The sequence below is a fragment of the Heterodontus francisci genome, chromosome 5 (genome assembly GCF_036365525.1).
Source record: "Heterodontus francisci isolate sHetFra1 chromosome 5, sHetFra1.hap1, whole genome shotgun sequence".
Taxonomy (NCBI): Eukaryota; Metazoa; Chordata; class Chondrichthyes; order Heterodontiformes; family Heterodontidae; genus Heterodontus; species Heterodontus francisci.
Genome location: NC_090375.1, coordinates 164,699,758 through 164,725,288, shown reverse-complemented (window position 1 = coordinate 164,725,288; position 25,531 = coordinate 164,699,758). Strand labels below are relative to the sequence as shown.

The 25,531-nt window shown below is 40.3% G+C and overlaps 1 protein-coding gene across 4 annotated transcripts in view; it reads left to right on the top strand.

Moving 5' to 3' along the window:
• Positions 1 to 25,313, top strand: part of LOC137370126 (frizzled-6-like) — a 60,859-nt gene extending 35,546 nt beyond the window's left edge. For all 4 annotated transcript variants that reach the window (XM_068032317.1, XM_068032319.1, XM_068032320.1 and 1 more), the window contains 5 exons: positions 6,884 to 7,080; positions 8,414 to 9,431; positions 15,226 to 15,374; positions 15,953 to 16,378; positions 19,369 to 25,313. In XM_068032317.1, coding sequence (XP_067888418.1) covers positions 6,884 to 7,080; positions 8,414 to 9,431; positions 15,226 to 15,374; positions 15,953 to 16,378; positions 19,369 to 19,528 — 1,950 coding nt within the window. In that variant the 3' untranslated portion in view covers positions 19,529 to 25,313. The remainder of the gene's footprint in view (positions 1 to 6,883; positions 7,081 to 8,413; positions 9,432 to 15,225; positions 15,375 to 15,952; positions 16,379 to 19,368) is intronic.
• The last annotated feature ends 218 nt before the right edge of the window (positions 25,314 to 25,531 follow it).

The following is a 25,531-nucleotide window of genomic DNA, read 5'->3' as shown; positions in this document are numbered from 1 at the left end:
GAGTACGATGTCCCCATATTTGTCAGGTGAGGCAGGCAAGCCAATTTTGCTGCTTAGAGATACAGGGGCAACTCAGTCATTAATGGTAGCAAAGGATGGAGATTTTCCCCAAATAGTGCTATGAATGAGAAAGTTGTGGTACAGGGCATTGAGGGGAGGTCATTTATCCGCCCCATTGCGTCAGGTTAATTTGCAATGTGATTTAGTCACCAGTCCAGAAACAGCGGGAATTGTCCCGGATTTCCATAATGAAGGAGTAGATTTGTTGCTAGGCAATGACTTAGTTTCAGAAAAGTTGCTGAAACTGAAGTTTTGCAGGAGAAATTTCTTGGAATATTCCCAGATTGTGTAGTGACAAGATTTCAGGCTCATAAAATTAAACAAGATGAAAAGGATTCAGTTGTTGAGGATAATTTGAGTGTTTGGTTGGCTGAGACCTTTTTCAAGGAATTGGATGGGGTGAAAAAGGCTCCAAGGCTAGCAATGGTGAATTGTCTTTGAGGCACAGCAGGAAGACCCTGATTTAAGAAGTTTGTCTCAAACTTCGTGTTTTGAGGCAGAAGCTGAAAAGGTCCCTGAAAGCTATTATATTAAGAAGGACATTCTGATGAGAAAGTGGAGACACCCAGAGAGCCACTGATGAGAATTGGGCTATATTTCATCAGGTGGTTGTTCTCCCAGGGTAGCACAGTGAGATTTTGAGAATTGCCCATGTGATCCCAGTGGCAGGTCATGTGGGTATTCAAAAGGCTCGAGTAAGACAGCAGTTTTATTGGCCAAGCTTTCATAAGGATGTGGTTCAATTTTGTTGAACTTGCCAGACATGTCAGGTAGTTGGGAAGCCACAGCCTTCGATTAAGCCAGCTCCATTGATACCGATACCTGCTTTTGAGTAACCATTCAGTAGGGTTCTTTGTCAATTTGTGTCGTACCCTTACTCACAACTAAGTCAGGTCACAAGTTTCTCCTAACCATCCACTAGGTTTCCAGAGGCAATACCTTTGAAAAAGATCAGTGAAAGTTGTGATTGAGGGGTTAATTCAGGTTTTCGCTAAATATGGATTGTCAAAAGAAATTCAGTCAGACCAGGGGTCAGATTTCATGTTGGGTATTTCAAGAGGTCATGAGTAATTTGGGAGTGAGACAGCTCAAATTGTCCACTTACCACTCGCAGTCACAAGGTGCTTTGGAAAGGTATCACTGACCCCTTAAAAGTATGATAAAGACTTATTGTTTTGAATATCATGATTGGGAAAAGGGAATATCATTTTTATTATTTGCCACCAACGACACACCAAATGAGTTCACTGGTTTCAGTCTATTTGAATTGGGCTATGGGCATGAGGTTAGGAGGTCCCCTTAAACTCATTAATGAGATTTTTAGAAACTGCCTTCTTAGATTATACCTCAGAATTTCGAGAGATACTCTCAAAAGCTTGTGAGGTGGCCAGAAGACATCTTGAGATTTCTCAGCAAGTGATGAAAACACAATGAATAGAACAGTTTGCAGCCTGGAGACAAAATATTAGTTTTGTTTCCTTTGCCTGGGGAACCATTGAAAGGTAGGGTCAGTGGACCTTACTTCATTAAGAGGAAACTTAGTGAGGTGAACTATTTGGTTAGCACCCCTGACAGATAGAAAAGTCAAAAGGTGTGTCACGTTAATATGTTGTAAAGATGTTATGACCGTGAACTTTGTTAGCCAGTAAATGTATGTCAAATGACGGAAGAGGAGGTTAACGATAGTGGACCTGGAGGCAGGGACAGAAACTGAAAGCTCTCAGATTGAACCCTCTGCGGTGAAACTGACAAACCCAGAAGTATTTGAAATTCTAGATAGAGTTCTGCAGTATCTTTCTGAACAGCATAAAAGGGATATAGCTGAACTGTTAAAAGAGAGTTTAAAGCTATATGTGCAGATAAGCCAGGTCAGACTCCTCTGGCTATTCATGGGGTTGATGTAGAGGCAGTACCCTTATCGATTGAATTTTGGTAAATTGGCTCTTTAACATTTTGAAGTATACATTAATAATGGCCAAGGGGAAATAACAGTTTACACAGATATTAATCCATTCAGGTTTCTAGAAAAGTTCAAAACCAAGAACACCAGATTATTATGGTGGAGTTTAATATTGCAACCATTTACCCTAAAGATTGTACATGTTGCAGGAAAGAGCAGTGTAATTGCTGCTGCTCTATCCAGAATTTAAATAAGCGGTATAATGGTGGAAAACAACTCAGAATTATTAAATATTGTGACGTGTAAAATGTTAATAATGGAAAGTTTACAAGGTTATATGTGATTATGTTGTAAGAAAAATCATTACTACAGTAATGAATTTTCTATTTTTAGGGGGCAGGATTATGAACGCTGGACTTTGTAACATTTTTTTTAAAATGGAGTCTGGAATTCAGGTGACTTCCATTCTACAAAAGAACAAGACCGATGTTTTGGTTACCAGGAGAACAGAGAACACAGATCAAAAACTTTTAAAAATATATAGAGCCTGCAGGGGTAACACCTGAAGAATAATGGGTGTGGCCCTCCCAGACTTTCAGGTCATGAAGTCAGTGATTTTGAAGATGCAAATGTACCAAAGAACTGTTAGTACCTGGGAGCAGTGGAAGGCCCAGGTGGCGCTGTGAAACCAGACTACAACAGCATTTACTGGCTGTCAAATGACTCAAGTTAAAAATAGAACAGAAATCCTGGTAACTGGGGAAGACGTGTGCAGAGAAGTGACAGGGCGACACACTGGTGCAGTGGTTAGCACCGCAGCCTCACAGCTCCAGCGACCTGGGTCCAATTCTGAGTACTGCCTGTGCAGAGTTTGCAAGTTCTCCCTGTGACCACGTGGGTTTCCGCCGGGTGCTCCGGTTTCCTCCCACAGCCAAAGACTTGCAGGTTGATGGGTAAATTGGCCATTGTAAATTGCCCCTAGTGTAGGTAGGTGGTAGGAGAATTGAGGGAAAGTGGGGATGTGGTAAGGAATATGGGACTAATGTAGGATTAGTATAAATGGGTGCTTGATGGTCAGCGCAGACTTGGTGGGCCGAAGGGCCTGTTTCAGTGCTGTATCTCTCTGACTCTCTGACTTTGCATATTTGAACAGGGTAATAAGCTATTGACTTTTGAGTCCAGATAAATTTAACAAATTTTCTGAAGGCAGACAGGCTAGGCTGTAAGAGAAGAAACCAGTGGTTGCAGCCTCAAGGCGGCTATAAGAAGGAAACCCAGTGGTTTCAGCCTGAGAGCAGGTTGTAAGAGAAGAAACTAGTAGTTGCAGCCTCGAGAGAGAGAGAGAGAGAGCGCACCTGCTGTCTGAAACCTGATACAGCAAAAGGTTGCGAAGACTTGAACCTGTTTGAAAGTTGAAGCTTACAGAGAAGTAGAAAACCAGCATGATCACCAGGAATTGCCTTATTCATGAACATCTAGGCCAAAAGTGCTTGGAGAAGTGAGCGAAGGGGACATTGATTTTTGAAAAGGTCTGGGAGATCCAACCCATTGCGATTGGGAGGAATTTGGTGCTTTTAACCACAAAGGATTGCACCATCAAAAACAACTATGCAGCGTTCAAGTATATTGTGAAATTTTCAAGTATCTTAATAAGTAAAGAAAAAATATTTCGTTGTCATCTGGGTATCAACTACTTACAAAGTACTATTTGGTTAATGGGGATTTCTTTTAGTTACAATAGAAGTCCTAAAATGTGAAATCTGGTGACTGAGGATGCATCAAAAGAGGAGAAACTAAAGTTGGCAATTGGTCTGTGTCCCAGTAATCCAGTACCAGATAGCAGAGGTCATACTAAACTGTGTTCCTTCCCATTTAATGCTTCATCAATGACCTTCCCTCCGTTCTAAGGTCAGGAGTGGGGATGTTTGCTGAAGATTGCATTGTTCAATACCATATGCGACTCCTCAGATACAGAAGCAATCAGTGTCCACATGCATCAAGACCTGGACAGTATTCAGGCTTGGGCTGATGTGTGGCATGAATGTTACTTGCCACTTAAATGCAAGGTAATGGCCATCTCCAACAAGCAGAATCTAAACATCACCCCATCACATTCAACCCATTACCGTCGCTAAATCCCCTCACCATCAGCATCTGGAGATCACCATTGACCAGCAACTTAATTGGACCAGTCATGTAAAAGCTTCTACAAATCTATAAAAAGGAAGAGTCATAGAGTCATTTACGGCACAGAAGAACACCATTCTGCCCATTGAGTATATGCCAGCTCTCCAAAGAGCTGTGCAGTCAGTCCCACTTCCTGGCTCGATCCTGTAGCCCTGCAAGTCTATTTCTCTCAGGTGGCCATCCAACTTCCTCTTGCAGTCTTTGATCATCTCCGCTTCCACCACCTTTGTGGGCAGCTAGTTCCAGGTCATTGCCACCCGCTGCAAAAAAAAAGTGCTTCTTCATCATATTCTCCCTGCATCTTTTGCCCAAAACTTTCAATTTGTGTCCCCTAGTCCTCGTACCATTTGTCAATGGGAGCAATTTTTCCTTGTCTAACTTCTCTAAGCCTTTCATAATCTTGTACACGTCCATTAAATCTTCCCTTAATCTACTTTGTTTAAGGAGAGCCAACCCAGCTTTTACAACCTAACCTTGTAACTGAAATCCTCTATTCCCTGGAACCATTCTGGTAAATCTCGTCTGCACCCTCTCAAGGACCGTCACATCATTCCTGAAGTGTGGTGACCAGAACTGGATTCAATACTCTAGTTTTTTTTTTTATTTGTTCATGGGATGTGGGCATTGCTGGCTAGGTTAGTATTTATTTTATTAGTCAGGGCCTAACCAGAACCTTATAAAGGTTCGACATAACTTTCCTGCGTTAAGCCCAAGATCCCATATGCTTTGCTAGCCACTGTGTCAGTATGACCTGACACCTTCAAAGATCTATGCACATGCAACCCCCAGGTCCTTCTGTTCCTGCACACATTTTAGAACTGTGCCATTAAGTATATATTGCCTATTCTCTATTCCTTCTGCCAAAATGAATCACCTCAAACTTGTCAGTATTAAGTTCTATCTGCCACACCTCCTCTTACTACTCGCTGTTTACATGCCAGTTTTTTGGGTTCCCTTTTATGTTGACTGCCATTCTATTTTCATATTCGCTCTTTGTCAGTCTTATTGAACTCTTCACCTCCCCTCTCAACTAACTGTATATGGCCTGGTTCTCACTTGATGAGTTCACCTGACATGCATCATACACCCTCTTCTTTTGTTTCATCATCTCTATCTCCCTTGTGAACCAAAGAGCCCTGTTCTTGGTTCCCCTACCTTTCACCCTTGTTGGAATGTTCCTAGCCCGTACCTAAAGCATCTCTTCCTTAAAGATAACCCGTTGTTCCAATACAGCTCTTCTTGCCAGTCTTTGGTTTGATTTCCAAAAGAGTTTTGATAAGGTGCCAATTAAAGGTTACTACACAAGATAAGAGCTCATGGTATTAGGGGTAATATATCAGCATGGATAGAGGATTGGCTGACGAACAGGAATCAGAGTCAGGATAAATGGGACATGTTCTGGTTGGCAAATTATAACTAGTGGAGTGCCACAGGGATCAGTGCTGGGGCCTCAACTATTTACAATGTATATTAATGACTTGGACAAAGGGACCGAGTGTATTGTAGCCAAATTTGCAAATGATACAAAGATAGATAGGAAAGCAAGTTGTGAGGAGGATATGAAGTGTCTGCAAAGAGATATAGATAGGTGAAATGAGTGGGTAAAAATTTGGCAGATGGAGTATATTGTGGGAAAATGTGAGATTGTGCACTTTGGCTGGAAGAACAGAAAAGCAGAATATTATTTACATGGAGAGAAACTGCAGAATGCTGCACTACAAAGGGATCTAGGTGGCCTTGTACATGAATCATCACATTCGTATGCAGGTACAACAAGTAATTAGGAAGGCAAATGGAATGCTGCATTTATTGCAAGGGGGATGGAGTATACAACTGTGCAGCGCATTGGTAAGACCTCGTCTGTTGTACTGTGTATAGCTTTGGTCACCTTGCTTACGGGACGGATATACTTGCATTGGAAGCAGTTCCGAGAAGATTCACTAGGCTGGGATGAAGGGTTTGTCTTATGAGGAAAGGTTGAATAGGTTTGGCCTATACTCATTGGAGTTCAGAAGAATGAGAGGCGATCTTATTGAAATATGAGATGCTAAGGGAACTTGACAGAGTAGATGCTGAGAGGATGTTTTTCCTCGGGGTATCTAGAACTAGGAAGCACAGTTTCAAAGTAACAGGTCTCCCTTTTAAGATGGAGTTGAGGGCGAATTTCTTCTCTCAGGATTGTTGATCTTTGGATTTCTCTTCCCTAGGGAGCAGTGACTGGCACCCCATCCACCACCTTAAACATTCACTCGCTCCACCACTGGTGCACAGTGACAGCAGTGTGTACCATCTACAAGATGCACTGCAGCAAATCACTCACCCCTTTTGACGGTACCTTCCAAACCCACAACCTCTTCACCTAGCAAGACAATGGCAGCAGATGCAAGGAAACACCACAAGTTCCCCTCCAAGCAACACACCATCCTGACTTGGAACTATATGACTGTTCCTTCTCTGTCGCTGGGTCAAAAACCTGGAACTCTCTTCCTACAGCACTGTTGCCTACACCAGATGGACTGCAGCAGTTTAAGAAGGCAGCTCACCACCGCCTTCTCAGGGACAATTGGGATGGGCAACAAATGCTGGCCTAGCCAGTGACGCTCTCAACCCATGAAAGAATATAAAAAAAATTGATGATGTTGTAAAGGATGTGATGCTGTCCAATAAGAAGCAAGCTGAAATTGTGTGACGCACCAGAGACCATAACAGGAGTAATTTTGTTTTCTTTTCTTGCAGCCTTTTCTTCCACTTATGAATCTGCTTTGTTCACCGAACGTGAAAATGTTCCTGTGCAGCGCGTTTGTACCGGCCTGTACAGAAAAAGTTCAGATTCACCCACCTTGCAGAAAGCTTTGTGAGGAAGTTCGCCAGGACTGTGAAAAACTCATTGAGACATTTGGGATCGCATGGCCAGAGGAGCTGCAGTGTGATCGGTAAGAGGAGTAACAGTAGTACCTGACCTAGATTGTGTGGCAGACATCTCTCATCGTTGCAGAGGGGATAAATGTAAATCTTTACAATGACAGCTATTTGGCAGTAAAGCACGAAGGAAAAAATTGTAAAATTTATGAGATAAAAAGAAAAGTGAATGCTGGAAATACTAAACAAACCAAATATGAAAACCTGATGTAGGATCACAGCAGAAATGTTGATCTTCTGCTTTTAGATACCGTTTGGACTGGTGTGCATTTTCTGCTTTTTTTGTATTTAAATATATATGTTTGTTTTAATTTAAATGTACAAGCTGAGCTTCAAACCTCGAGTTCATCACCATACTGCCCATTTCCTCTTCTGTAATACCATCTGCATGCATCTCCAGCTTGCCTCAACAGCAGAAGCCATCATTGTACTTTGTCACCTCCAGGTTCAACCTTTTCAATGCCCTTTGGGCTGGCCTCCTGAACTCCTTTCCAAAACTCTACCTGCCATACCCTATATAATGCTCAGTTTTACTTGCCTATTACCCTCTTTCCTTGCCGACCTCTATTACTGTTTATTTGCCAACTAATAGTAATCCTGGATGGTGACTTTTGAAATTAAATTCTCCGACAGCCTTGGAGAACCCCTGTGTTTGCAACCTCCTGAAGCCCAACCTTTAAGCACACAGATGGATTCATTTGCGTGTAGACTTCTATCCAGTTCCCCTTCCTTCCACTGAACCTTCAACTGTCATGACCCTGCACTCTGACATTCCTTTCCACATTCCATCATGCCTCTAATTTTGCACATCTTCCATTACCTTCATTTGTTCTTTTTAAAGTCAAGTACTGTTTCATTTGCCTCCCTTTTTAGGAAGATGCCTTGGGATGCTACACTTCATTAAAGGTTCCATATATGTTTAATTTGGACTGTATTGCAATAGGGTAGATCTTGCTCTTGTACTCATTGCAGACTTAACAGCTGTGTTTAAAATGCTGAGCTGGTGGTGGCCAAGCGTTGCAGTTTGCTGTATCAAGGAATACTAAGACCTAGCTTCATCCTGGTTAATTTTCATTGTCAGCCTTTCTGATCAGGGGAGGCTTCAAGTAAAGAAGAATTAATTGTACAGCAGAAGTTAAGATTTGGCAGTTTGGGGCATTCAGTGAGTATAAAGTACTAAAAGTAGAAGTTGGGTAGCAAGTTGTTTTATCTCTCAACAGAATGAGAGGAATGACCAAAATAAATACAAAATGGAGAAGTGTATAAAATTTACTTGTGATAAAGTGGGCACGACTTGAGTTTTAACCTGATTTTTAAGAGGAGTTTGATGTGAATTTTTATTTCAAGGTTAGAAGATTGTGTTGATGGCCAACACTCTTCAGCAGTAGCTCCAACCTCAAGATCGATTACAGAGAAAACTTCACAATCAGTAGTGAAGGATTATGGATTTTGGTGTCCACGACCCCTGAAAACCCCAACTGGGCACGGCAGTTCGTTTCTTGGTGTAGATGACTGTTTGCCACCTTGTCCTAACATGTACTTCAAAGAAGAAGAACTAAGCTTTGCCAAATGTTTCATCGGAGTTGTTTCCATCTTTTGTCTGTGTGCAACTCTATTTACGTTCCTGACTTTCCTTATTGATGTTCGAAGATTTCGGTACCCTGAACGGCCAATCATTTTCTATGCGGTATGCTACAGTATAGTATCTCTCATGTACTTTGTGGGTTTTGTTGCTGGCAATAACATAGTTTGTAACAAAGCGAATGAGAAACTGGGAACCATGGAAACAGTTGTCATAGGAGCACAGAACAAGGGGTGCACCATCCTTTTCATGTTGTTATATTTCTTTACCATGGCAGGAACTGTTTGGTGGGTAATCTTGACCATAACCTGGTTCCTGGCAGCAGGACTGAAGTGGAGTTGTGAAGCCATTGAACAGAAAGCATTGTGGTACCATTCTGTTGCTTGGGGAATGCCTGGGATATTCACAATCATGCTGCTTGCCTTGAACAAAGTTGAAGGCGACAATATCAGTGGTGTTTGCTTTGTCGGGCTGTATGACTTGAATGCTTTGCGTTATTTTATCTTGACGCCCTTGTGCCTCTGTGTGGTGGTGGGATTGTCCCTTCTATTGGCAGGAATTATTTCCTTGAATCACGTACGACAGGTGATCCAACATGATGGAAGAAATCAGGAGAAGTTGAAGAAATTTATGATTCGAATCGGAGTTTTTAGTGGCCTGTACTTGGTACCTCTGGTTGGGCTCCTGGGATGCTATATTTATGAGCAAGCCCTTCGGACAACTTGGGAAACCACGTGGATTCATGATTACTGTCAAGATTATCCCATTCCATGCCCCAATCAGGTACATTCAGAAAGTGTATATTTTGGAATGTTTTCCATATTTTAAATGCTGATTGTAATTCGGTGTACACTATTATTGCTGAGTAATTATATTTTAGTCTTCACAGTGAACAGGTAAGCATTGAGGTTTCCATTTGAGATGAAGGTGTTTTAAGGTAATAACTAGGTGTGCATTAATCAATGGCATGTTCAAAGGCCCTCCTCCTTCTGGCCAGTTGTTTAAATAATTCCATTCACCTGTATATGGGCAATTTTCTTAAGGACTTGTTATGTATCAGCTGTGACTCAGTTGTTAGCACCCTCACTTCTGAGTCAGAAAGTTGTGGGCTGTAGTCCTACTCCAGGACTTGAGTGCAACCATCTAGGCTCACACTCCAGTGCAGTACTGAGGGAGTGCTGTACTGTTAGAGGGTTCGTCTTTTAGCACGAGATATTTAAACCAAGGCCTCTTCTGCCCTCTCGGGTGGACGTAAAAGATCCCATAGCACTATTTAGAATAAGATCCAGAGAGTATTCCCCAGTGTCCTGATCAATATATATCCCTCAATCAATATTACAAAAACAGATGGTCAGGTTACTGTTTGTGGGAGTTTGCTGCATAGAAATTAGCTGCCACGTTTCCTACATTACAACAGTGACTACACTTCAGAAGTACTTCATTGGCTGTAAAGTGCTTTGGAAAATTCGGTGGTCATGAAAGGTGCTATAAATGCAAGTCTTTTGTTCTTTTTTAAATGAACATACACAGAGGGAGGTACTGGGGAATGCAAGCTAGCTCAGTCTCAATATTATAGTGTTGCAATATTCTACTAATGTTTTGGCGGTTGAAGTATGTAATAATTTTGGTTTACTTGCCTTGCCTTGATAGTTTATGGGTCAAAAATGGTTATTCTTTGAGTAGCTTTCATTGCTTTTTTTGTGCAAAAGAAAAGTTGTAAAAAAATTAAGTCAGCACACACTCTGTATAGAATACCCTAACCCTCTACAATCAGACTCAGGAGGTTAATTTGGTTAATATTACAGAGCACCGTGTGATTTTTTTTTTTACTCCAATGTACCATGGTGTAACATGGAGTCCATGGCTGTGATCCCATTGCCGTTTGTGATCTTCAAATGCAGTCTATCACAGTTTTGCTAATTCTGTGCACAGCATATGGAAATATTTTCCTTTTTAATGTTTCTTCAGCTGTTTAGAAATTATTGCATGGGCAGCACAAATTTACATTTATGCACAATTGTATGTTATGGGGATATACACAATTCTTGATTTGCATTTGTAATCAATTTTTAAAATGTGTTGCAATTGATTATATTCAATATGAGTTTGTAAATCCATTTTTTTTTAAAGTAATATGTTTGCACATCTAGATTTTTAGTGGTAAAACTGTGCTGCATTCAAGTAATTGTTGCAAGTAATAGTTCACAAGTTGAATGTCTCTTTAATAACATACATTCCACTTCTGCATTATTTAATGTTAATATTTTGTAGGAAACCATATTCTTGATGTTTTTAATTACACAGAATTCTGCTTTATTTCCCCATAGTTCTGAGGCCATTGAAGCAGTGGAAAGCCACATTACATTACAGCTCTTTTAGTAATCCTAACACTGTTAGAATTGGTTTATATACTTGGAAATTATTTTGAAGTGTTCGGTCTCAATTAAGCTTTATTTGAAATAGGGAACAAATATTCTGACAGAGTCACTGAACAATGTGGTACTAATCTTGTAACACCAGAAGGTCCTTGGCTTGATCCATGGTCTGTCTGAGTTAACTAATCTGGGCTGGGGCATAGATTGGGGCGTTACAATTGGTGTGTATTCAGATTAAAAATAACATGAGGTTTTAACTGGGAGCAGCCATGTTGGAAATTTTATTTATACTCCCAACAGAGAGATGCAGTGTACAAAAGATATTACAATAAACCACACTCCCTCCTCACTTTAAAAAAAAACTTGCACAGTAAATGTAAAAATAACGTACATAATTTCGCAGAATACAAATACCCTGAAATTTAACAGGTTGGGTTGCTTGTTTGTTACTGCTTTTACAACTAAAATACATATAACCAATATTTCCAGAGTAATTTGCATGTTAATGTTTTCTTTCTTAACACCAGTATGTCTTTACTTTTAGTCAGTTTTTTTAATGTAAGGAACAGCTTGGGCAGAATTTTATTAGCGCGTCGCAAATCGCGGCAGCGCACTTTGAAGTCAGCAGCCTTCAGGCGCGGATGCGTGCCGCTGAGCTGCTACAATATTTCACGCGGGGGCTCATTTTAAGTGGAAGGGGCGCAACAGCCGCCCCCAATGATGTACAGGGGGAGTCTGTTCCATCCCCGGCAGTGGCGCCTGACACCACCGCACAGGCGCCAGCTCCATTTTTAAAGGGCTTTGAGCCCTGAGGAACAAAGTGAATTTTTAAAGGTACATTTTGATTAATTTATTTTATTCCCAACCCTAACCTCTTCACCCCCCCCCCCCACAAACTTGGTCACATTTGTCCTCCCCACTATACCCACAGCCAATAAAAGTGTTTTTCCCGCTGCCTCTCCCCCCGCCCTGATAATTTCACTCCTCCTCCCTCCCCACCAGTGTCTCGCCTTGAATCCGCAAACAGGGTTCGGAAGGCGTGGGACTTCCAGCCACTGGCAGCAATATCGGCATGGGCCAGCCACCTGGTCCAGGTAAGTTGATTAACATTTTTTAAAATAAGTTTGAGTAGGCAAATGAAGGCCTCGCCGCTAAAATGTGGCGGGGGCTTCTCAGCGGCTGAAGTCATGGCGGGCCTCTCCCGCAAGTATTTTACGCCCCCTGCCATGACCCCCGACATCGAGGGGTTGGTAAAGTTCAACCCCTTATTTCTTCCTTCCTACATGCTTTCAGTTAACCTATCTGACTTCTTCCTCTTTCTGTCCTGATATCATCTTCCATTTTTATTAGCTTGACTGTGCTCTCCCAACATCTCGGGCTGTGTTGTCCCTGAACTTTGACTTTGACTACCAATTCCACTTAACGGTTGGAACTGTGAAATTGATTGATTAGTCTTAATCAGAGACCTTGACTCACTTTGCTGTACCGATGGATTCTGAGATACTGGCAGTTTCTTTGTGGCTGTCACTTTCATTCTGACCTTCTCTTGGGACTGTAGGAGGTTTCTCCTGCTCTCCCTTTGTCAGATTTCCTCTTTCAAGGAAAGGATAGACATGACACTGATGGAGTCTCTCTCCAACCTTCACTATATCTGTCAATACACCTTGTCTTTTTATAATGACTTCAAACACATACTTCTCCTTTATCACCTCGGTGGTTTGTTACCGTGACCTTCTGAACAACATTGAACTCTCAAGTTTCATGCCTCGAATGTCATGACTCATTGTCACTCTGTCTTGGTTTTCTCTTTCTTAGCTATTAACGTATGGCTTAAGAAAAATAAACCTTGCCCTAGGAGTGCATGTAAACAGTAACTCTTAAGGTGAGCAACCTGTTGTAAACTGTGGGGTTATTCTGTAAGAAAACAGAAAATTGTCTAGCCTGGGTTGAAAAGAAACATGGAAATTGCTGCCTAGCTGGCAACCTAGCAAATACTTCTGTAAAGACCTCTTAACAATTTGTACAATTCCTTCTGCAGCACCATTCGATGCTGGATGATATGGTGGCATTAGTGTGTTTGACTCCATTCTTATTCAGGAATATTTCAACCTGTTCTAATGTAAACTATGGACAATTATCTGACACCAACACTTCTGTCAGTCTGTAAATTGCAAACCTAACTTCTCAAAATCTCAATAGTTTTGGCACTTAAGGCATTGGGCATAAACCCAACCTTTATCCACTTGCTATAGCTGTTGACAAAACAAGATACTCTTTACCTGCTGTCTACTCCTTCAAAGAAATCGACATTTCCTCGTTCCCATGGTTTTCTTGTGTTTGACCATGGAATAAAAGGAACTTTGGTTGAAACATTTTTCATTCTGAGACACACTTTACAACTTTTCACCAACTCTTTAATATCTCTGTTGACCTTTGGATGCCAAAAATAGCTTGTTGCTACTGCTTTCATATGGACTATGTGAAGTTCCTCTAACAAGCGCTCTCTAAATCTTGGCGGAATAATGGCTCTTAAACCCCATAGGAGACAGCCTTGATCTACGTTTAGATCATTTCTTCGTGTTAAGTGCTCTTCCAATTTCTCATTATCACACTTTTTAGACCAGCCATTCATGACCTAATTGAGTACTTTACTGAGCACTACATTCTTGCCAGTTTCTTCGTAAATTTCTCTGGCATGTAATTTGTTTATGTAAAGTAATTTATAGGTAACTCATGAGCTAAAATTGAACCAGTCTTCACTTTCACAATGTCAGACATACTCTTACTGATCCTGACTAAATAACTCGTCCTGTAATCTAAGGCTTTCCTCTTCACTATTTACGACACCAGAAATTTTTGTGTCATCTGCGAACTTACTGATCATTCTTCCTATATTCATGTCTAAATCATTAATGTACACTACAAACAGCAAGGGTCCCAGCACCGATCCCTGCAGTACACCACTAGTCACAGGTTTCCACTCACAGAAACAACCCTCGACCATCACCCTCTGCCTCCTGCCACTAAGCCAGTTTTGGATCAATTTGCCCAATTGCCCTGGATCCATGGGCTGTTAGAAAGCAATCTTTCAAATCGCTCAAACTTCCTCAAAATCAACTTTGGAAGTTACAAAAAGTATGTCAATGTTTTTCAGACTGTAATCTCTCAAATGAGATGTAAAAAAAAAAACAATCCCATCCTTTCATCGCCATGTTTCTGTTGTGTATCCAGTGTAAAACTAAAATGAGGTATTAACTGGGAACAGCCATGTTGGAAATTTTTATTTACACCTCCCAACAGAGAGGGCAGCAGAGAGGCAGTATACAAAAGATATTACAATATACCATAATTGGTCTATGCATTCCTGGGGCTAGGAGGAGAAATGATCAGCACCTGATCACCATCTTGTGTTGAAAAGTGCTTGCATGTGGCTGTTGGTGACATTGACATTGGGCTCGGCTGTGATGCTCTCCACAACCAAATAGCCTGCTGGCAACTTGCTGTCTCAACTATGTCATGCATGAAAGATGGCCACTTAACTCTAGGTGCTGGAATGCTGCTGTCCCTGTGGGACTGCACTTGGGCACTGTCTGCAGTTCTTACTGTCTAGAATTGTGGTGCTTGGGCAGCAAATTGTGTTGTGTGTAGAAACTTGTCAAATCACTTGCCATAACTGTGTCAGCACAAGGACGGAAAGGGGAGAGAAAATGGGGTGCTTAGGCTCGCTCTTTTGGGATGATAGTTTTGCTACTGCAATGGGACCATATTTTAGCCTTTTTACAGATTCAGTGTTTAGATCGATGACATATCAACATTTTTGTTCATTGCTTACAACAACTTGCATTGAGATAGCACCTTTAGTGTAGTAGAACGACAAGGAAACCCTGGGGGGAAAAGGCTGTTTATGCTATTTCTCCGAGGCTTCTTTCAAACTTGTGGCAGGAAGTTGAAAGAACTCCCACAGAAACTCCAGTTTCTGACATTTGCAGTGCATATTGTGCAGTTTCATTGTGTCGTTAAGAGTATTACTCAAAGGATCTTCCTACTGATGAACTGCAGTCTGTAATCCTGATTAAAACTTTGTGCTATTTGGTAAACTGGTGGTGCTGTGGCACAGTAGTTTTAATGAGGTTAACACTGCTTGCTGGACTTCCTCTGGAATATTTTGATGCAGTAATTGGTTTTATTTGTGTTTTTTTTAGGTAAAAACTCTGACCAGGCCTGACTTGTCCCTTGTTATGATGAAATACCTGATGACACTAATTGTCGGCATACCAGCAGTTTTCTGGGTCGGCAGTAGAAAGACCTGTTCTGAATGGGCCAATTTCTTTCACAGTGCCCGCAAGCGAGAGTAAGGCTAGCTTTTAATCTCTTTAGTACGAGTGCTTACATTGGACCAGGAAGGGAATAGGGGTGTGGGGAGGGGGACTGGGATTTTAGCTGCTCTGCTGCAGTGTGGTAGAAGATATTTAGAGCACCAATGGAGGGATTGGACACAGATTGTGTTCAGCAGTGGTATATATTGAGGAGAAGCCAGGTGTTTCCCCATGTGAGGGAGAATCCCACCAGGCTGCTTTTGTGCACACATCCGTTTCAAAGCTTATGTTTATGTGCAGAAGTTGAACTTGAGGACAATTTGATAATCTTAAGAGTTAAATAAGATGACTGAATTACATTTTTTTTAAAAAAACAGCAATCCAGTACTTTTCATGGTCGTTATTTCTGTGGCTAGCCCACAAATAACCAGATTTATTGAATTCAGTTTCAAACATGATTTGTTGGGATTTGGATCTTGTCTTCAGGGTTGTGAGCCCAGTTTCATAACTGCCATGTCCACCACAATTATTAAGGAAAAAACATGTAAGCAATGTCAATTATAATGATTAGCAGGTATTTTTTCTGAATATTCGCTTCTTCCTCTCTTCTTAGCCCTATAACTGAAAGTCGGAGAGTGCTGCAGGAGTCCTGTGAATTTTTCCTAAAGCACAATTCTAAGGTCCAGCACAAGAAACACAAATCAAGTTCCCATAAACTCAGGGTAATCTCTAAATCCATGGGGACATCCACTACAGGCATGGCAAATCATGGGACATCAACCTTGCCTGCAACCAACCACGAATCCTTCAGTCAAGGGACATTTTCAGAGGCTAAACCTTTTCTTGAAATCGATGAGCATAATGCTCTTCTTCCCGCTATCCCGTCTGCATTGAACGTCTCCACCGGGGAGCAAGCCTCTCTCAGTTTATCTGGCCCAGTAGTGTCTGCTGATCTGCCAGAGAAAACGAGTAAAGGGGGAAGCATGTCCGGCAGAATAAGCAGCCAGTCTGAAGGTTTGCAGCGTGTCCCGGATGGACGGTAAGAAACAAATGGTTTGCTGCGTAATTTAGTACTTATATTAAAAGAAGTGCAGTTGAATTTGCTTTTAACTACCACCTTTTGGATCAAATCTTACATTCCAAAATTACTTCCCATTTATATTCATGTCTTTACACTCAGTTGCAGTGATCAATAGGCATTCGGCTGTGCAAATCAATTTTGAAATATTTGCTTTGCTGCTTCATGCAGGAAGGAGAATCACAGCTTGTGGGACAATCTGTTAAAAGCATTTCAAACTGCATTGATCTGGCTCAGCTTCTGTTATGTTGTTTGCTTTCTTTTTTCTGTAAATAAAATTCATAAAATCAGTTCCACTCCTCTGTTGCATTTTCGCATTGCATGGAAATATGGGAATTTGAATGTACTAGTTAGTTGGAGCATTGCCCATATCAATTATTATACAGTCTGTTGACAGTTTGAAGTAGTCGTTTTGCATTAAATACATTTAAATTGGCCAATAATTTGAATTAAGCCACAGAGCAATGTGAAATGTAGTGCTTAAAAAAAAAAAATTAGGTACCAAATGCTTTGATAAAAGTGACTTGGAAGTTAAAGTAGATTGCAGCTGAATTCAGCTACTTTAATTTCAAAATGGGTGCTGTTTATTTTCATGGCTCACATGAAACTTGCCTTAAAGACACACTGTCCTTTTTATATCAGTCCGTAGAAATTAACCTTGGCACACCTGGTGGAACAAAATACCTTAATGGGTGTCGCGAAGGAATTTGGACATATTCTGGTCAACAAATGGGATTCTGGGTTATTTGGAATATACCAAGGAGATGCAGTGGATAACTGGGCTAGATGGATCAAAGCTCTTCTGCCTGAAACTATTACTTTGTTATATACTATGCTACTATATTGTTTCAGGTTTCTGGCAGCGTTGCCCACAAATGTTTTGTTGAGGGACAAAATGCTTATAATGTTGTTGAGAAACACAATTTTAATAGTTTTTTTATTTGTTTGTGGGATGTGGGCATCGCTGGCTAGGCCAGCATATATTGCCCATCCCTAATTGCCCTTCAACAGAGTGGCTTGCCAGGCCATTTCAGAGGGCATTTTAAGAGTCAACTACATTGCTTTGGATCTGGAGTCACATGTAGGCCAGAGCAGGTAAGGACAGCAGATTTCCTTCCCTAAAGGACATCAGTGAGCCAGATGGGTTTTTACAACAATCGACAATGGTTTCATGGTCACCATTAGACTAGCTTTTAATTCCAGATTTATTAATTGAATTCAAATTTCACTATCTGACGTGGTAGGATTCGAATCCATGTCCCCAGAGCATTAGCCTGGGCTCTGGATTACTAGTCCAGTGACATTACCACTACGCCACCACCTCTCCAGTGTTCCCTAGTTTTCTCTTACTAGAGAGCATGAAAAGGAGAGGGAACATTTTCAAGCCTAAATTAGGCAACATGCCAAGACTGCTATGAATGGGGTATAGCAAGGAGCAAATTTCCCAGGGAGCCATATATACCTTTTGGGCTGTATAATGATTTCTGCTGGTCTTTAGCCTGTATATGTTATATCTAGAATGTAATAAAAATCTTATTCACATTTCCTGTCTGAAATCATTACTTACTGCTGTCAAGTTTTGCCATACTTTTTTTTAAATCAGCCTTATTCAGTTATAAATTCCTATGTCCACATTTATAATGGAAACTGCCTATCTAAACTATGTAAATTTGTCATGCTGTAATTACACGCCTCTGTCACAGGTTGCACTGTGACACTGCAGTTTCTGTCCGTTCCCCCCTCCATTCTCCCTGTGTTCCAACCAGTGTTCTCTCTCAATTTTTAAGCAAAATACTGCAGATGCTGGAAATCAGAAATAAAAACAGAAAATGCTAGAAATACTTCAGGTCAGGCAGCATTTGTGGAGAGAGAAACCAAGTTAACATTTCAGGTCAATGAGCTTTCATCAGAACTGGGAGAAGTTAGAAATGTACAAGTGAAAGGAGGGAGGATGGGGGAGAAAAACAAAATGGAAGGCCTGTGATAGGGTAGATGACAGGAGAGATTAAATGACAAAAGAGTTGGTAGTGCAGGGCCAAAGAGAATGGTAATGGGACAAGTAAAAAAACAAAAGATGTGTCCAGAGGTGGTGGGAGTGACAGAATGATGAACAACCGCTGCCCGAAAGCAAAAGCAAAGGAAGTCAAAACCTACAGTGGAAAAGAAAACAAAATGGGGCCAGAGATGGAGGAACATCACCTCATCTTTCAATTGGGCACTCTGCAGACTTCTGGACTCAACATTAAGTTAAACAGTTTTTCACAGTAATCACTGCCTCCATTTTGTTTTGTTTTCCTTTGCAGGTTTCAGTTTTAGTCTCGTTTATCCCTTGTTTTTGCATTTGGACGACTCCTGTTCATCAGTCTGCCATTCACACCTCCTGTAGGCACATCTTTTGGTTTTGACTTGTCCCATTACCACTCCCTTCGTCCCTGCACCTCCAACTCTTTTGACATTTAATCGTTCCTGCCTTCCACCCTATCACAGACCTCTTTTGTTCTCCTTTCATCCTCCCCTCTTTCACTTGCTCAACATCTATTCGATATCTATGATGAAAGGTCACTGACCTGAAACGTTAACTCTTTTTCTCTCTTCACCAATGCTGACAGGCCTGCTGCGTATTTCCTGCATTTTCTGATTTTATTCCCTCTAATTGTCTTTTGTTGTGCGTAGCCTGCCATTGTACTTTACAATACGTTCCGGATTGCCCAAATCCACACATTGGTTCCAAACAACTCCACTTCTGTGCTTCACAACTTGCTGTACTTTTTTCTAAACCATATAAAATCTAGTATTTAAAAAATGATGACAGCATGTACGATTTTATAATGGCCCTCCAATTATAATCTGCCCTCTTATCTTCACTAGAAGACTACATTTGGACTTGAATCTGTGCGTGTAACCCCACAGAATATTGATTTCCATTCATTGCTGTTTATCCTTGAATACAGATTAACACCAAGAGATGACCACGCTGACGAACGTAGCTGTATCCTCGTGCCCCATTATCCACGGCCCAGGAGCAGCAAGGATTCTGCTTCTCTTCTGGTGCATGCATTGCCAGACTTCAGCAAGGTTGAAGACCCTGAGAACAATGACTCAAATGCCTGAGAATGTTTGGATTCATACATTTGGTGGCTTTACATATCCTTGTAAAGTATTTTGACCATAGCACATGCTTTGTGAACTTGGCATCCATAACACTTAATTTTGTGAGCTAGTTACATTTTTTTATTTTTAGAAAGAAATTATTAAATGCACTGCAGATATGCATCTTAAATAGTTTGAATTTAAACTTACATTAAAACTTGAACTGAAGTTTTAATATAACAATTTAATAATTGGACAGTCACTACAAATATCAGGACCACAATAAAATAGCAAGAGCGAGTGGAACCATTTTTTGTTTCACATTTCCAGGCAAAGTTTTTTTTGATACTGTACAGTCTTACATGGTGGTCCTCCATGTTGTAGTTAGTCTTGCATTAGTGTTTATGGGGGAGGGGAAAGAAATTGAGTTTAGTCAATATTTTGCCCTATTTTTATGCTTTGTAAAGTAGGCAGTGGTAGAAGTGTTCTTGTGTGGTATATTTTTCTGGTCAATCAAATGATAGTTTGTAATGTTTTATCTTGTGGTTATGTAATTATGAATTGTCTGGTGTGCCTTGAAATATTGATAGTGAGGTGTAACACTCCTTAAGCAGTTACTGTTGCAGCCGTCTTGAACTCTGATCCAGTAGTTCTCTGCACACATAGCAATTACAATGGTTGACGCAACAGGATTAAGTGTGAATGCTTTGTACGGGAAATGCAAAATAGAAAACAGGCATTCTTTTTTCGAAGAATTAACCTTTTTTTTCAGGGAAAATAACATGAAAATTTTTATATGTTCACATTCACCGGAAGAAGGTAGAAGTTGTTATAAAAATGAAAAGATTTCAATCTATAAATGAATATGAACTACAGCAAAATTAAGTGGCCATTTATTATTCCATTTTTTTTTGTCAGGATGTGGATGCACAAGATCAGACATGTGTAGGCGGGAGAGATCAGGGTGTTTATGATGGCAGCCTAGATGATGGTTCGGTCTTCCTCTTGTTAACTGCCATGTAGAAAAGTTTAAAGTCTGCTTCAGGCTTTCCTGGTGGGTACTGTCTTAGCTGGTTTCTGCCAGGGTTGCAGTAGGGGTATCACAATGAGTCTTAATGCCCCAGGTCTAGCAGAGGCAAAAAAAAAGCCATGGTTTCAACTCCTGATTGCTCGCTGGTGGCTTGATGAGTTAGGGAAGGTGCCTGATACCTGTAGAACTGTGCACCAGCAGCATTTAACACCTTGAGGACTGGAGAAGTAGGCACAAAAAACTAATTTGCTTGCAAGGGAAAGGCAATCTCATCATTATAGTAACCCCATCAGTCACATGGATTTCATTTCAGATCAGATGTTGGAACTGAGGTGCATTGAGAATAAAGATCCATAATAAAGGTTGAAAATATAGCAAATATACAGTGGGTTAGTATGCATCCTGAAAGAGAAAGATTAATGTTTCAAGTGGAACTAACCTTCTGACCTGTGCAATAATTACATCTGATCAAGAAATGATCTTCCAACATGTTACATATTTCTTGCTTTGTTCACAGGTCAGTTTTCCAACCCAAAATGAAGGAAAGTCCGTTACTTCCAGAGTTAGATCGTGCAGCAAACAATCGGTTTGCATGCATACCAATTAAAGCGCAATATTCTCTTCATAATGTAACCTTTCGGATATATATATAAGTAACGAGAGCAAGTGTGAAATTAACAAACCTCAAGCAAGATGTGAGATTAGAAAGAGTTACACGTGTGTGCACACAGTGGTAGGTATGTGGAATTGAGACCCAGTTAAAATGTTCCTGATTTGATTAAAAAAGTGGAAGGATATCTGGTTGGGATTGGTATGAGGTTTAGGGAGGCAATTATTAAATGTTAGTGGAATATGATAGTTCCTGAACAGCTAAGACCTTGGACATGTCATGTCAAGGATGCAGTCAAAGATTGCAAAACACCTCTCTCCAGTTCTAAATTCTCTATTGTCCTTCAGTTCCACCACTTTTTAACTCTTGGCACAACTATAGACAGAAGAATATTAAGAGATGTTGTGACTCTGATTCTACATGCAGCTACAGGAGATGAATCTGGGCTTTATCATTTTTAGGTAATTAAAATTTTGTTATGCTTATCCCATCACATGATTGAAATTTGATTCAAAGCTTTCAGATATTGTTAGAGCTATATTGACTGTAACATGGAGTTGATATTCATTGCCATCTGAACTGAAAAACTTTTTTTTTCTTGCTGTTAATGCTTTACCAGCAAGCGAAAAGCCATTCAGAGCAAAAAAAAATCAGTTATTGTTATTTGTTCTGTCACTAACATAAGGCCATTTCTGTGCTGTCCTCTTCCCCACCCACTCCCTCCTCTGCTGCTAAAAATTCATCAGCCTTGCCAGCAACACCCACTCCCAAGAGCTTTTTTTTTAAAGGAAGAACGGATTTTTAAAAAATTTTAAAGTTTTCTGAAGCATGTTGGGTTGAAAGTGTTTGGCCTCCCTATTAATGGGACCTACTAATCTCTGACTGCCTGCTCTACAGATCTGATTTGCCCTCAAACTGTTGGGTTTTATTTTGTAAGCTTTCACATTGAGAAAAATGTTATCAGAAATTCAGATGTCTTAATTTGCATTGGCAGAGTTTCTGTACAACTTGCAGAGTTTTAACTCCTGTTCTACTAATCATTAAGTATTTGACTCCAAGGCCTACAAAGCCTGTTTTGCTCTGTGTCCCTTTATGTATTATGCTGCCACCACTGCCTTTCCGGCTCTCAGGGCAGCTCAAAGGATTTTGGAGTAAGAGTTTCCTTTTCCCCTCCACTCCTCACCATCTTTTTCAGCAGAACATTTAATCATTTGAGTTTTTTCCTCCTATTTAACATCCAGGATATCTATTGCACCTATCTTGAGGACTTTGGACCAGAGGATGGGGGAGCGGGGTAGTTTTGGGTTTCTTGATGGGATCTGTTATCCCAGAAACGTTTTGGAATGCATAGGAAGGATGTGATTGCACTGGAGAGGGTGCAGAGGAAATTCACCAGGATGTTGCCTGGGCTGGAGCATTTCAGTTATGAGGAGAGACTGGATAGGCTAGAGTTGTTTTCCTTAGAGCGGAGAAGGCTGAGGGGGGACCTGATTGAGGTATACAAAATTATGAGGAGCATTGATAGGATAGATAGGAAAAACTTTTTCCCTTAGCGGAGGGGTCAGTAACCAGGGGGCTTAGATTTAAGGTAAGAGGCAGGAGGTTTAGAAGGGATTTGAGGAAAAAAAAATTCACCCAGAAGGTGGTAAAGGCAGGAACCCTCCCAACATTTAAGAAGTATTTAGATGTGCACTTGAAACGCCATAACATACAAGGCTACGGGCCAAGTGCTGGAAAATGAAATTAGATAGGTGCTTGATAACTGGCACAGGCATGATGGACCGAAGGGCCTGTTTCTCTGCTGTATAACTCTGTGACTCTGGTTTTGCTCATTTTTGAACTTCTTAATTCTGTTTTTTTTTTTAAAGTGAGGATACTAACCTTGTTCACTCAGTGATTCCATTTTTTGTTAACTAGCATTGTTTTTCCTGATTGTGTAATGAGATTCCCTCTTTATCACTGCCCTGCATTCAAACTGTCCTATCAGATGTCATAAATCTCTGCTTCCTACAGAAGGCTAGCTTGTCCTTGATGTACCACAAGAAGCTTTCGTCATCATTTAGTAGGTTCCAAGATATGTGCCTCCCATTCCTCTTCCAAAACTAAAGTTGGTTACAATTCCTATCCAGAGTTCTCCCATTCTGAATATATTTATACATGGTTACAAAGCATTTACAACACTGAAACAGGCCGTTTAGCCCAGTGGGTCTATGCCTGTGTTTATGCTCCACACGAGCCTCCTCCCACCCTGCTTCATCTAACGCCATCAGCATATTCTTCCATAAATTTCTCCCTCGTGTTAATCTAACTTCCCCTTAAATGCTTCAGTGCTGGTCACCTCAGCTGTTGCTGGTGGTAGCGAGTTCCACTTTTTAACCACTCTCTGGTTAAAGAAGTTTCTCATGAATTCCCTATTGGATTTATTAGTGACTATCTTGTATTTATGGCCAGTAGTTCCAGTCTCCTGTACAAATGAAAACATTGTCTTTACATCTACCTTAGCAAACCCTTTCATAATCTTAAAGATCTCGATCAGGTCTCCCTTCAGTCTTCTCTTTTCTAGAGATAAAAACCCCAACCTGTTCAATATTTCCTGGTAGGTATAATCTCTCAGTTCTGGTATCATTCCCATAAATCATTCTTGCACCTTCTCCAGTGCCTTTATTTCATTTTAAAATATGGTGACCAGACTGTTGACAGTACTTAAGGTATATAGCTTTGGTTAGACCACACAAGTTTAACATAACTTCTCTGCTTTTCATTCTACCCCTCTAGAAATGAGCACCAGTGCTTCGTTTGCTTTTTTTAATGGCCTTATTAACCCGCTCAGTGAAAGATCGGGTGAATTCACTTTGTTCACAGCTCATTTGTCCCACGCATCCAATACATTATTCATTGTGTCCTATACAGGAATTCTCTTTCCCCTTTCCTTGCGTGAGTTGTTAAGTGCAGCATCTTGCTGTTTCTGAATGTTTCCTTGGATTCTGGGTCCCTCTTAATGTGCTTTCATGCTTTCTTGATCTAGTTTGATTCTATACATTCTCATATTTTTATTTGTTCTGCTGTTTGGATTTTAAAATGTTTCATTATTTTGCTTTTTAATTTCACTATCTCTTTTGAGGGGGGTGGGGAAGATCAAGTAATTTTGCAGAAGCACTTTATCAAGAAATGCAAGTAGAACTGACAGGCTAGTAGTGGTCATGCTTTTTAGTTGATTTTATTTTTACTTTTGCTGTTGATGCTGGCAGGAAATCAAAATCTAACCTGTGAAACGCTTAGTGGATTTCTGAAAATGCAATTTTTCTTTCAATCCAAGCCACTTTATGACCATTCCGCTCCCGTTCGTGAAGCCTTAAGAATATCTGGTGAGGGAAATGGTGCAAATAAGCTTCTGATACATTACCAGGTGTTCTTAAATTGGAGCCAGAATGAAGGCAGTTTTACTGGAGATCTTCTAGTTTTTGTCTCCAAGGTAATAAGGTATTACATGTTAAGACTGCGAGATCAGCAAAATGTACAGTATGATTGCAACCAGATTTCATTCCTTGTAGAGAGTGGGAACAAGACAGACACATAACTGAGTATCTGTAATTTAGAAGGAATATTGATTAAATCTGTAGCCAATGTCTATTTAGGGGGATGTTTATAAGTCAACAGTATTGATTACAGTGTTAAATGCAGACCACCACAAGTGCTGGCAACAGTGTGTACTGAGTGAGCTAAACAACTAATTCTTCAACTGAGTTAAGCTATTTCAAAGAAATGTGTGTTTATAATAAATTTCACATTTAGAAATTTGTATGAATTTTGGTCTTTGCCCTGAAAATGAGTTTTACTGTAATGTTTAGTAGTGTGAGATAGCCAAAACCTTCTCTGTGGACAGTTTCAGTATGCAATCATTGTTCATTTATTTACTCACATTATAAATGCAAGTCTGCTTAAATAGTGGAAAGTCATTGGGGTGGACCATCATGCATATGTATAATTTAGTTTCTGAATGTGGATAAATAAATGGATAGACTAGAAAAAAATTAACACCAAGATTCTTCCTTTCAAATTAGCTTGGGAAGGAGCAGCTAAATAATACAAAAAATGACTGGACAGTGGAATGTTTCTAATTTCTTATTTATAGTTTCCTTCAAGTGTATTTATGCCTTGATGTACCATTTTAAAAAAAATGTTTTCTTCTTAATGGTGGTGGCCTATGATTCACCTGCTTTTGCACAAGTTTCCATTTCTGTTTACCACTCTGTAACCTGATTACTAGTGATGTGTTTTTTGATTATAGTAAAGTACTTACTGTGTCAAATTATTTTGTAAAAGTTACTGCAAATCCAAAAAGCTGAAATTTTCTGCACCCATCTAATAATTAAATGTAGTAATA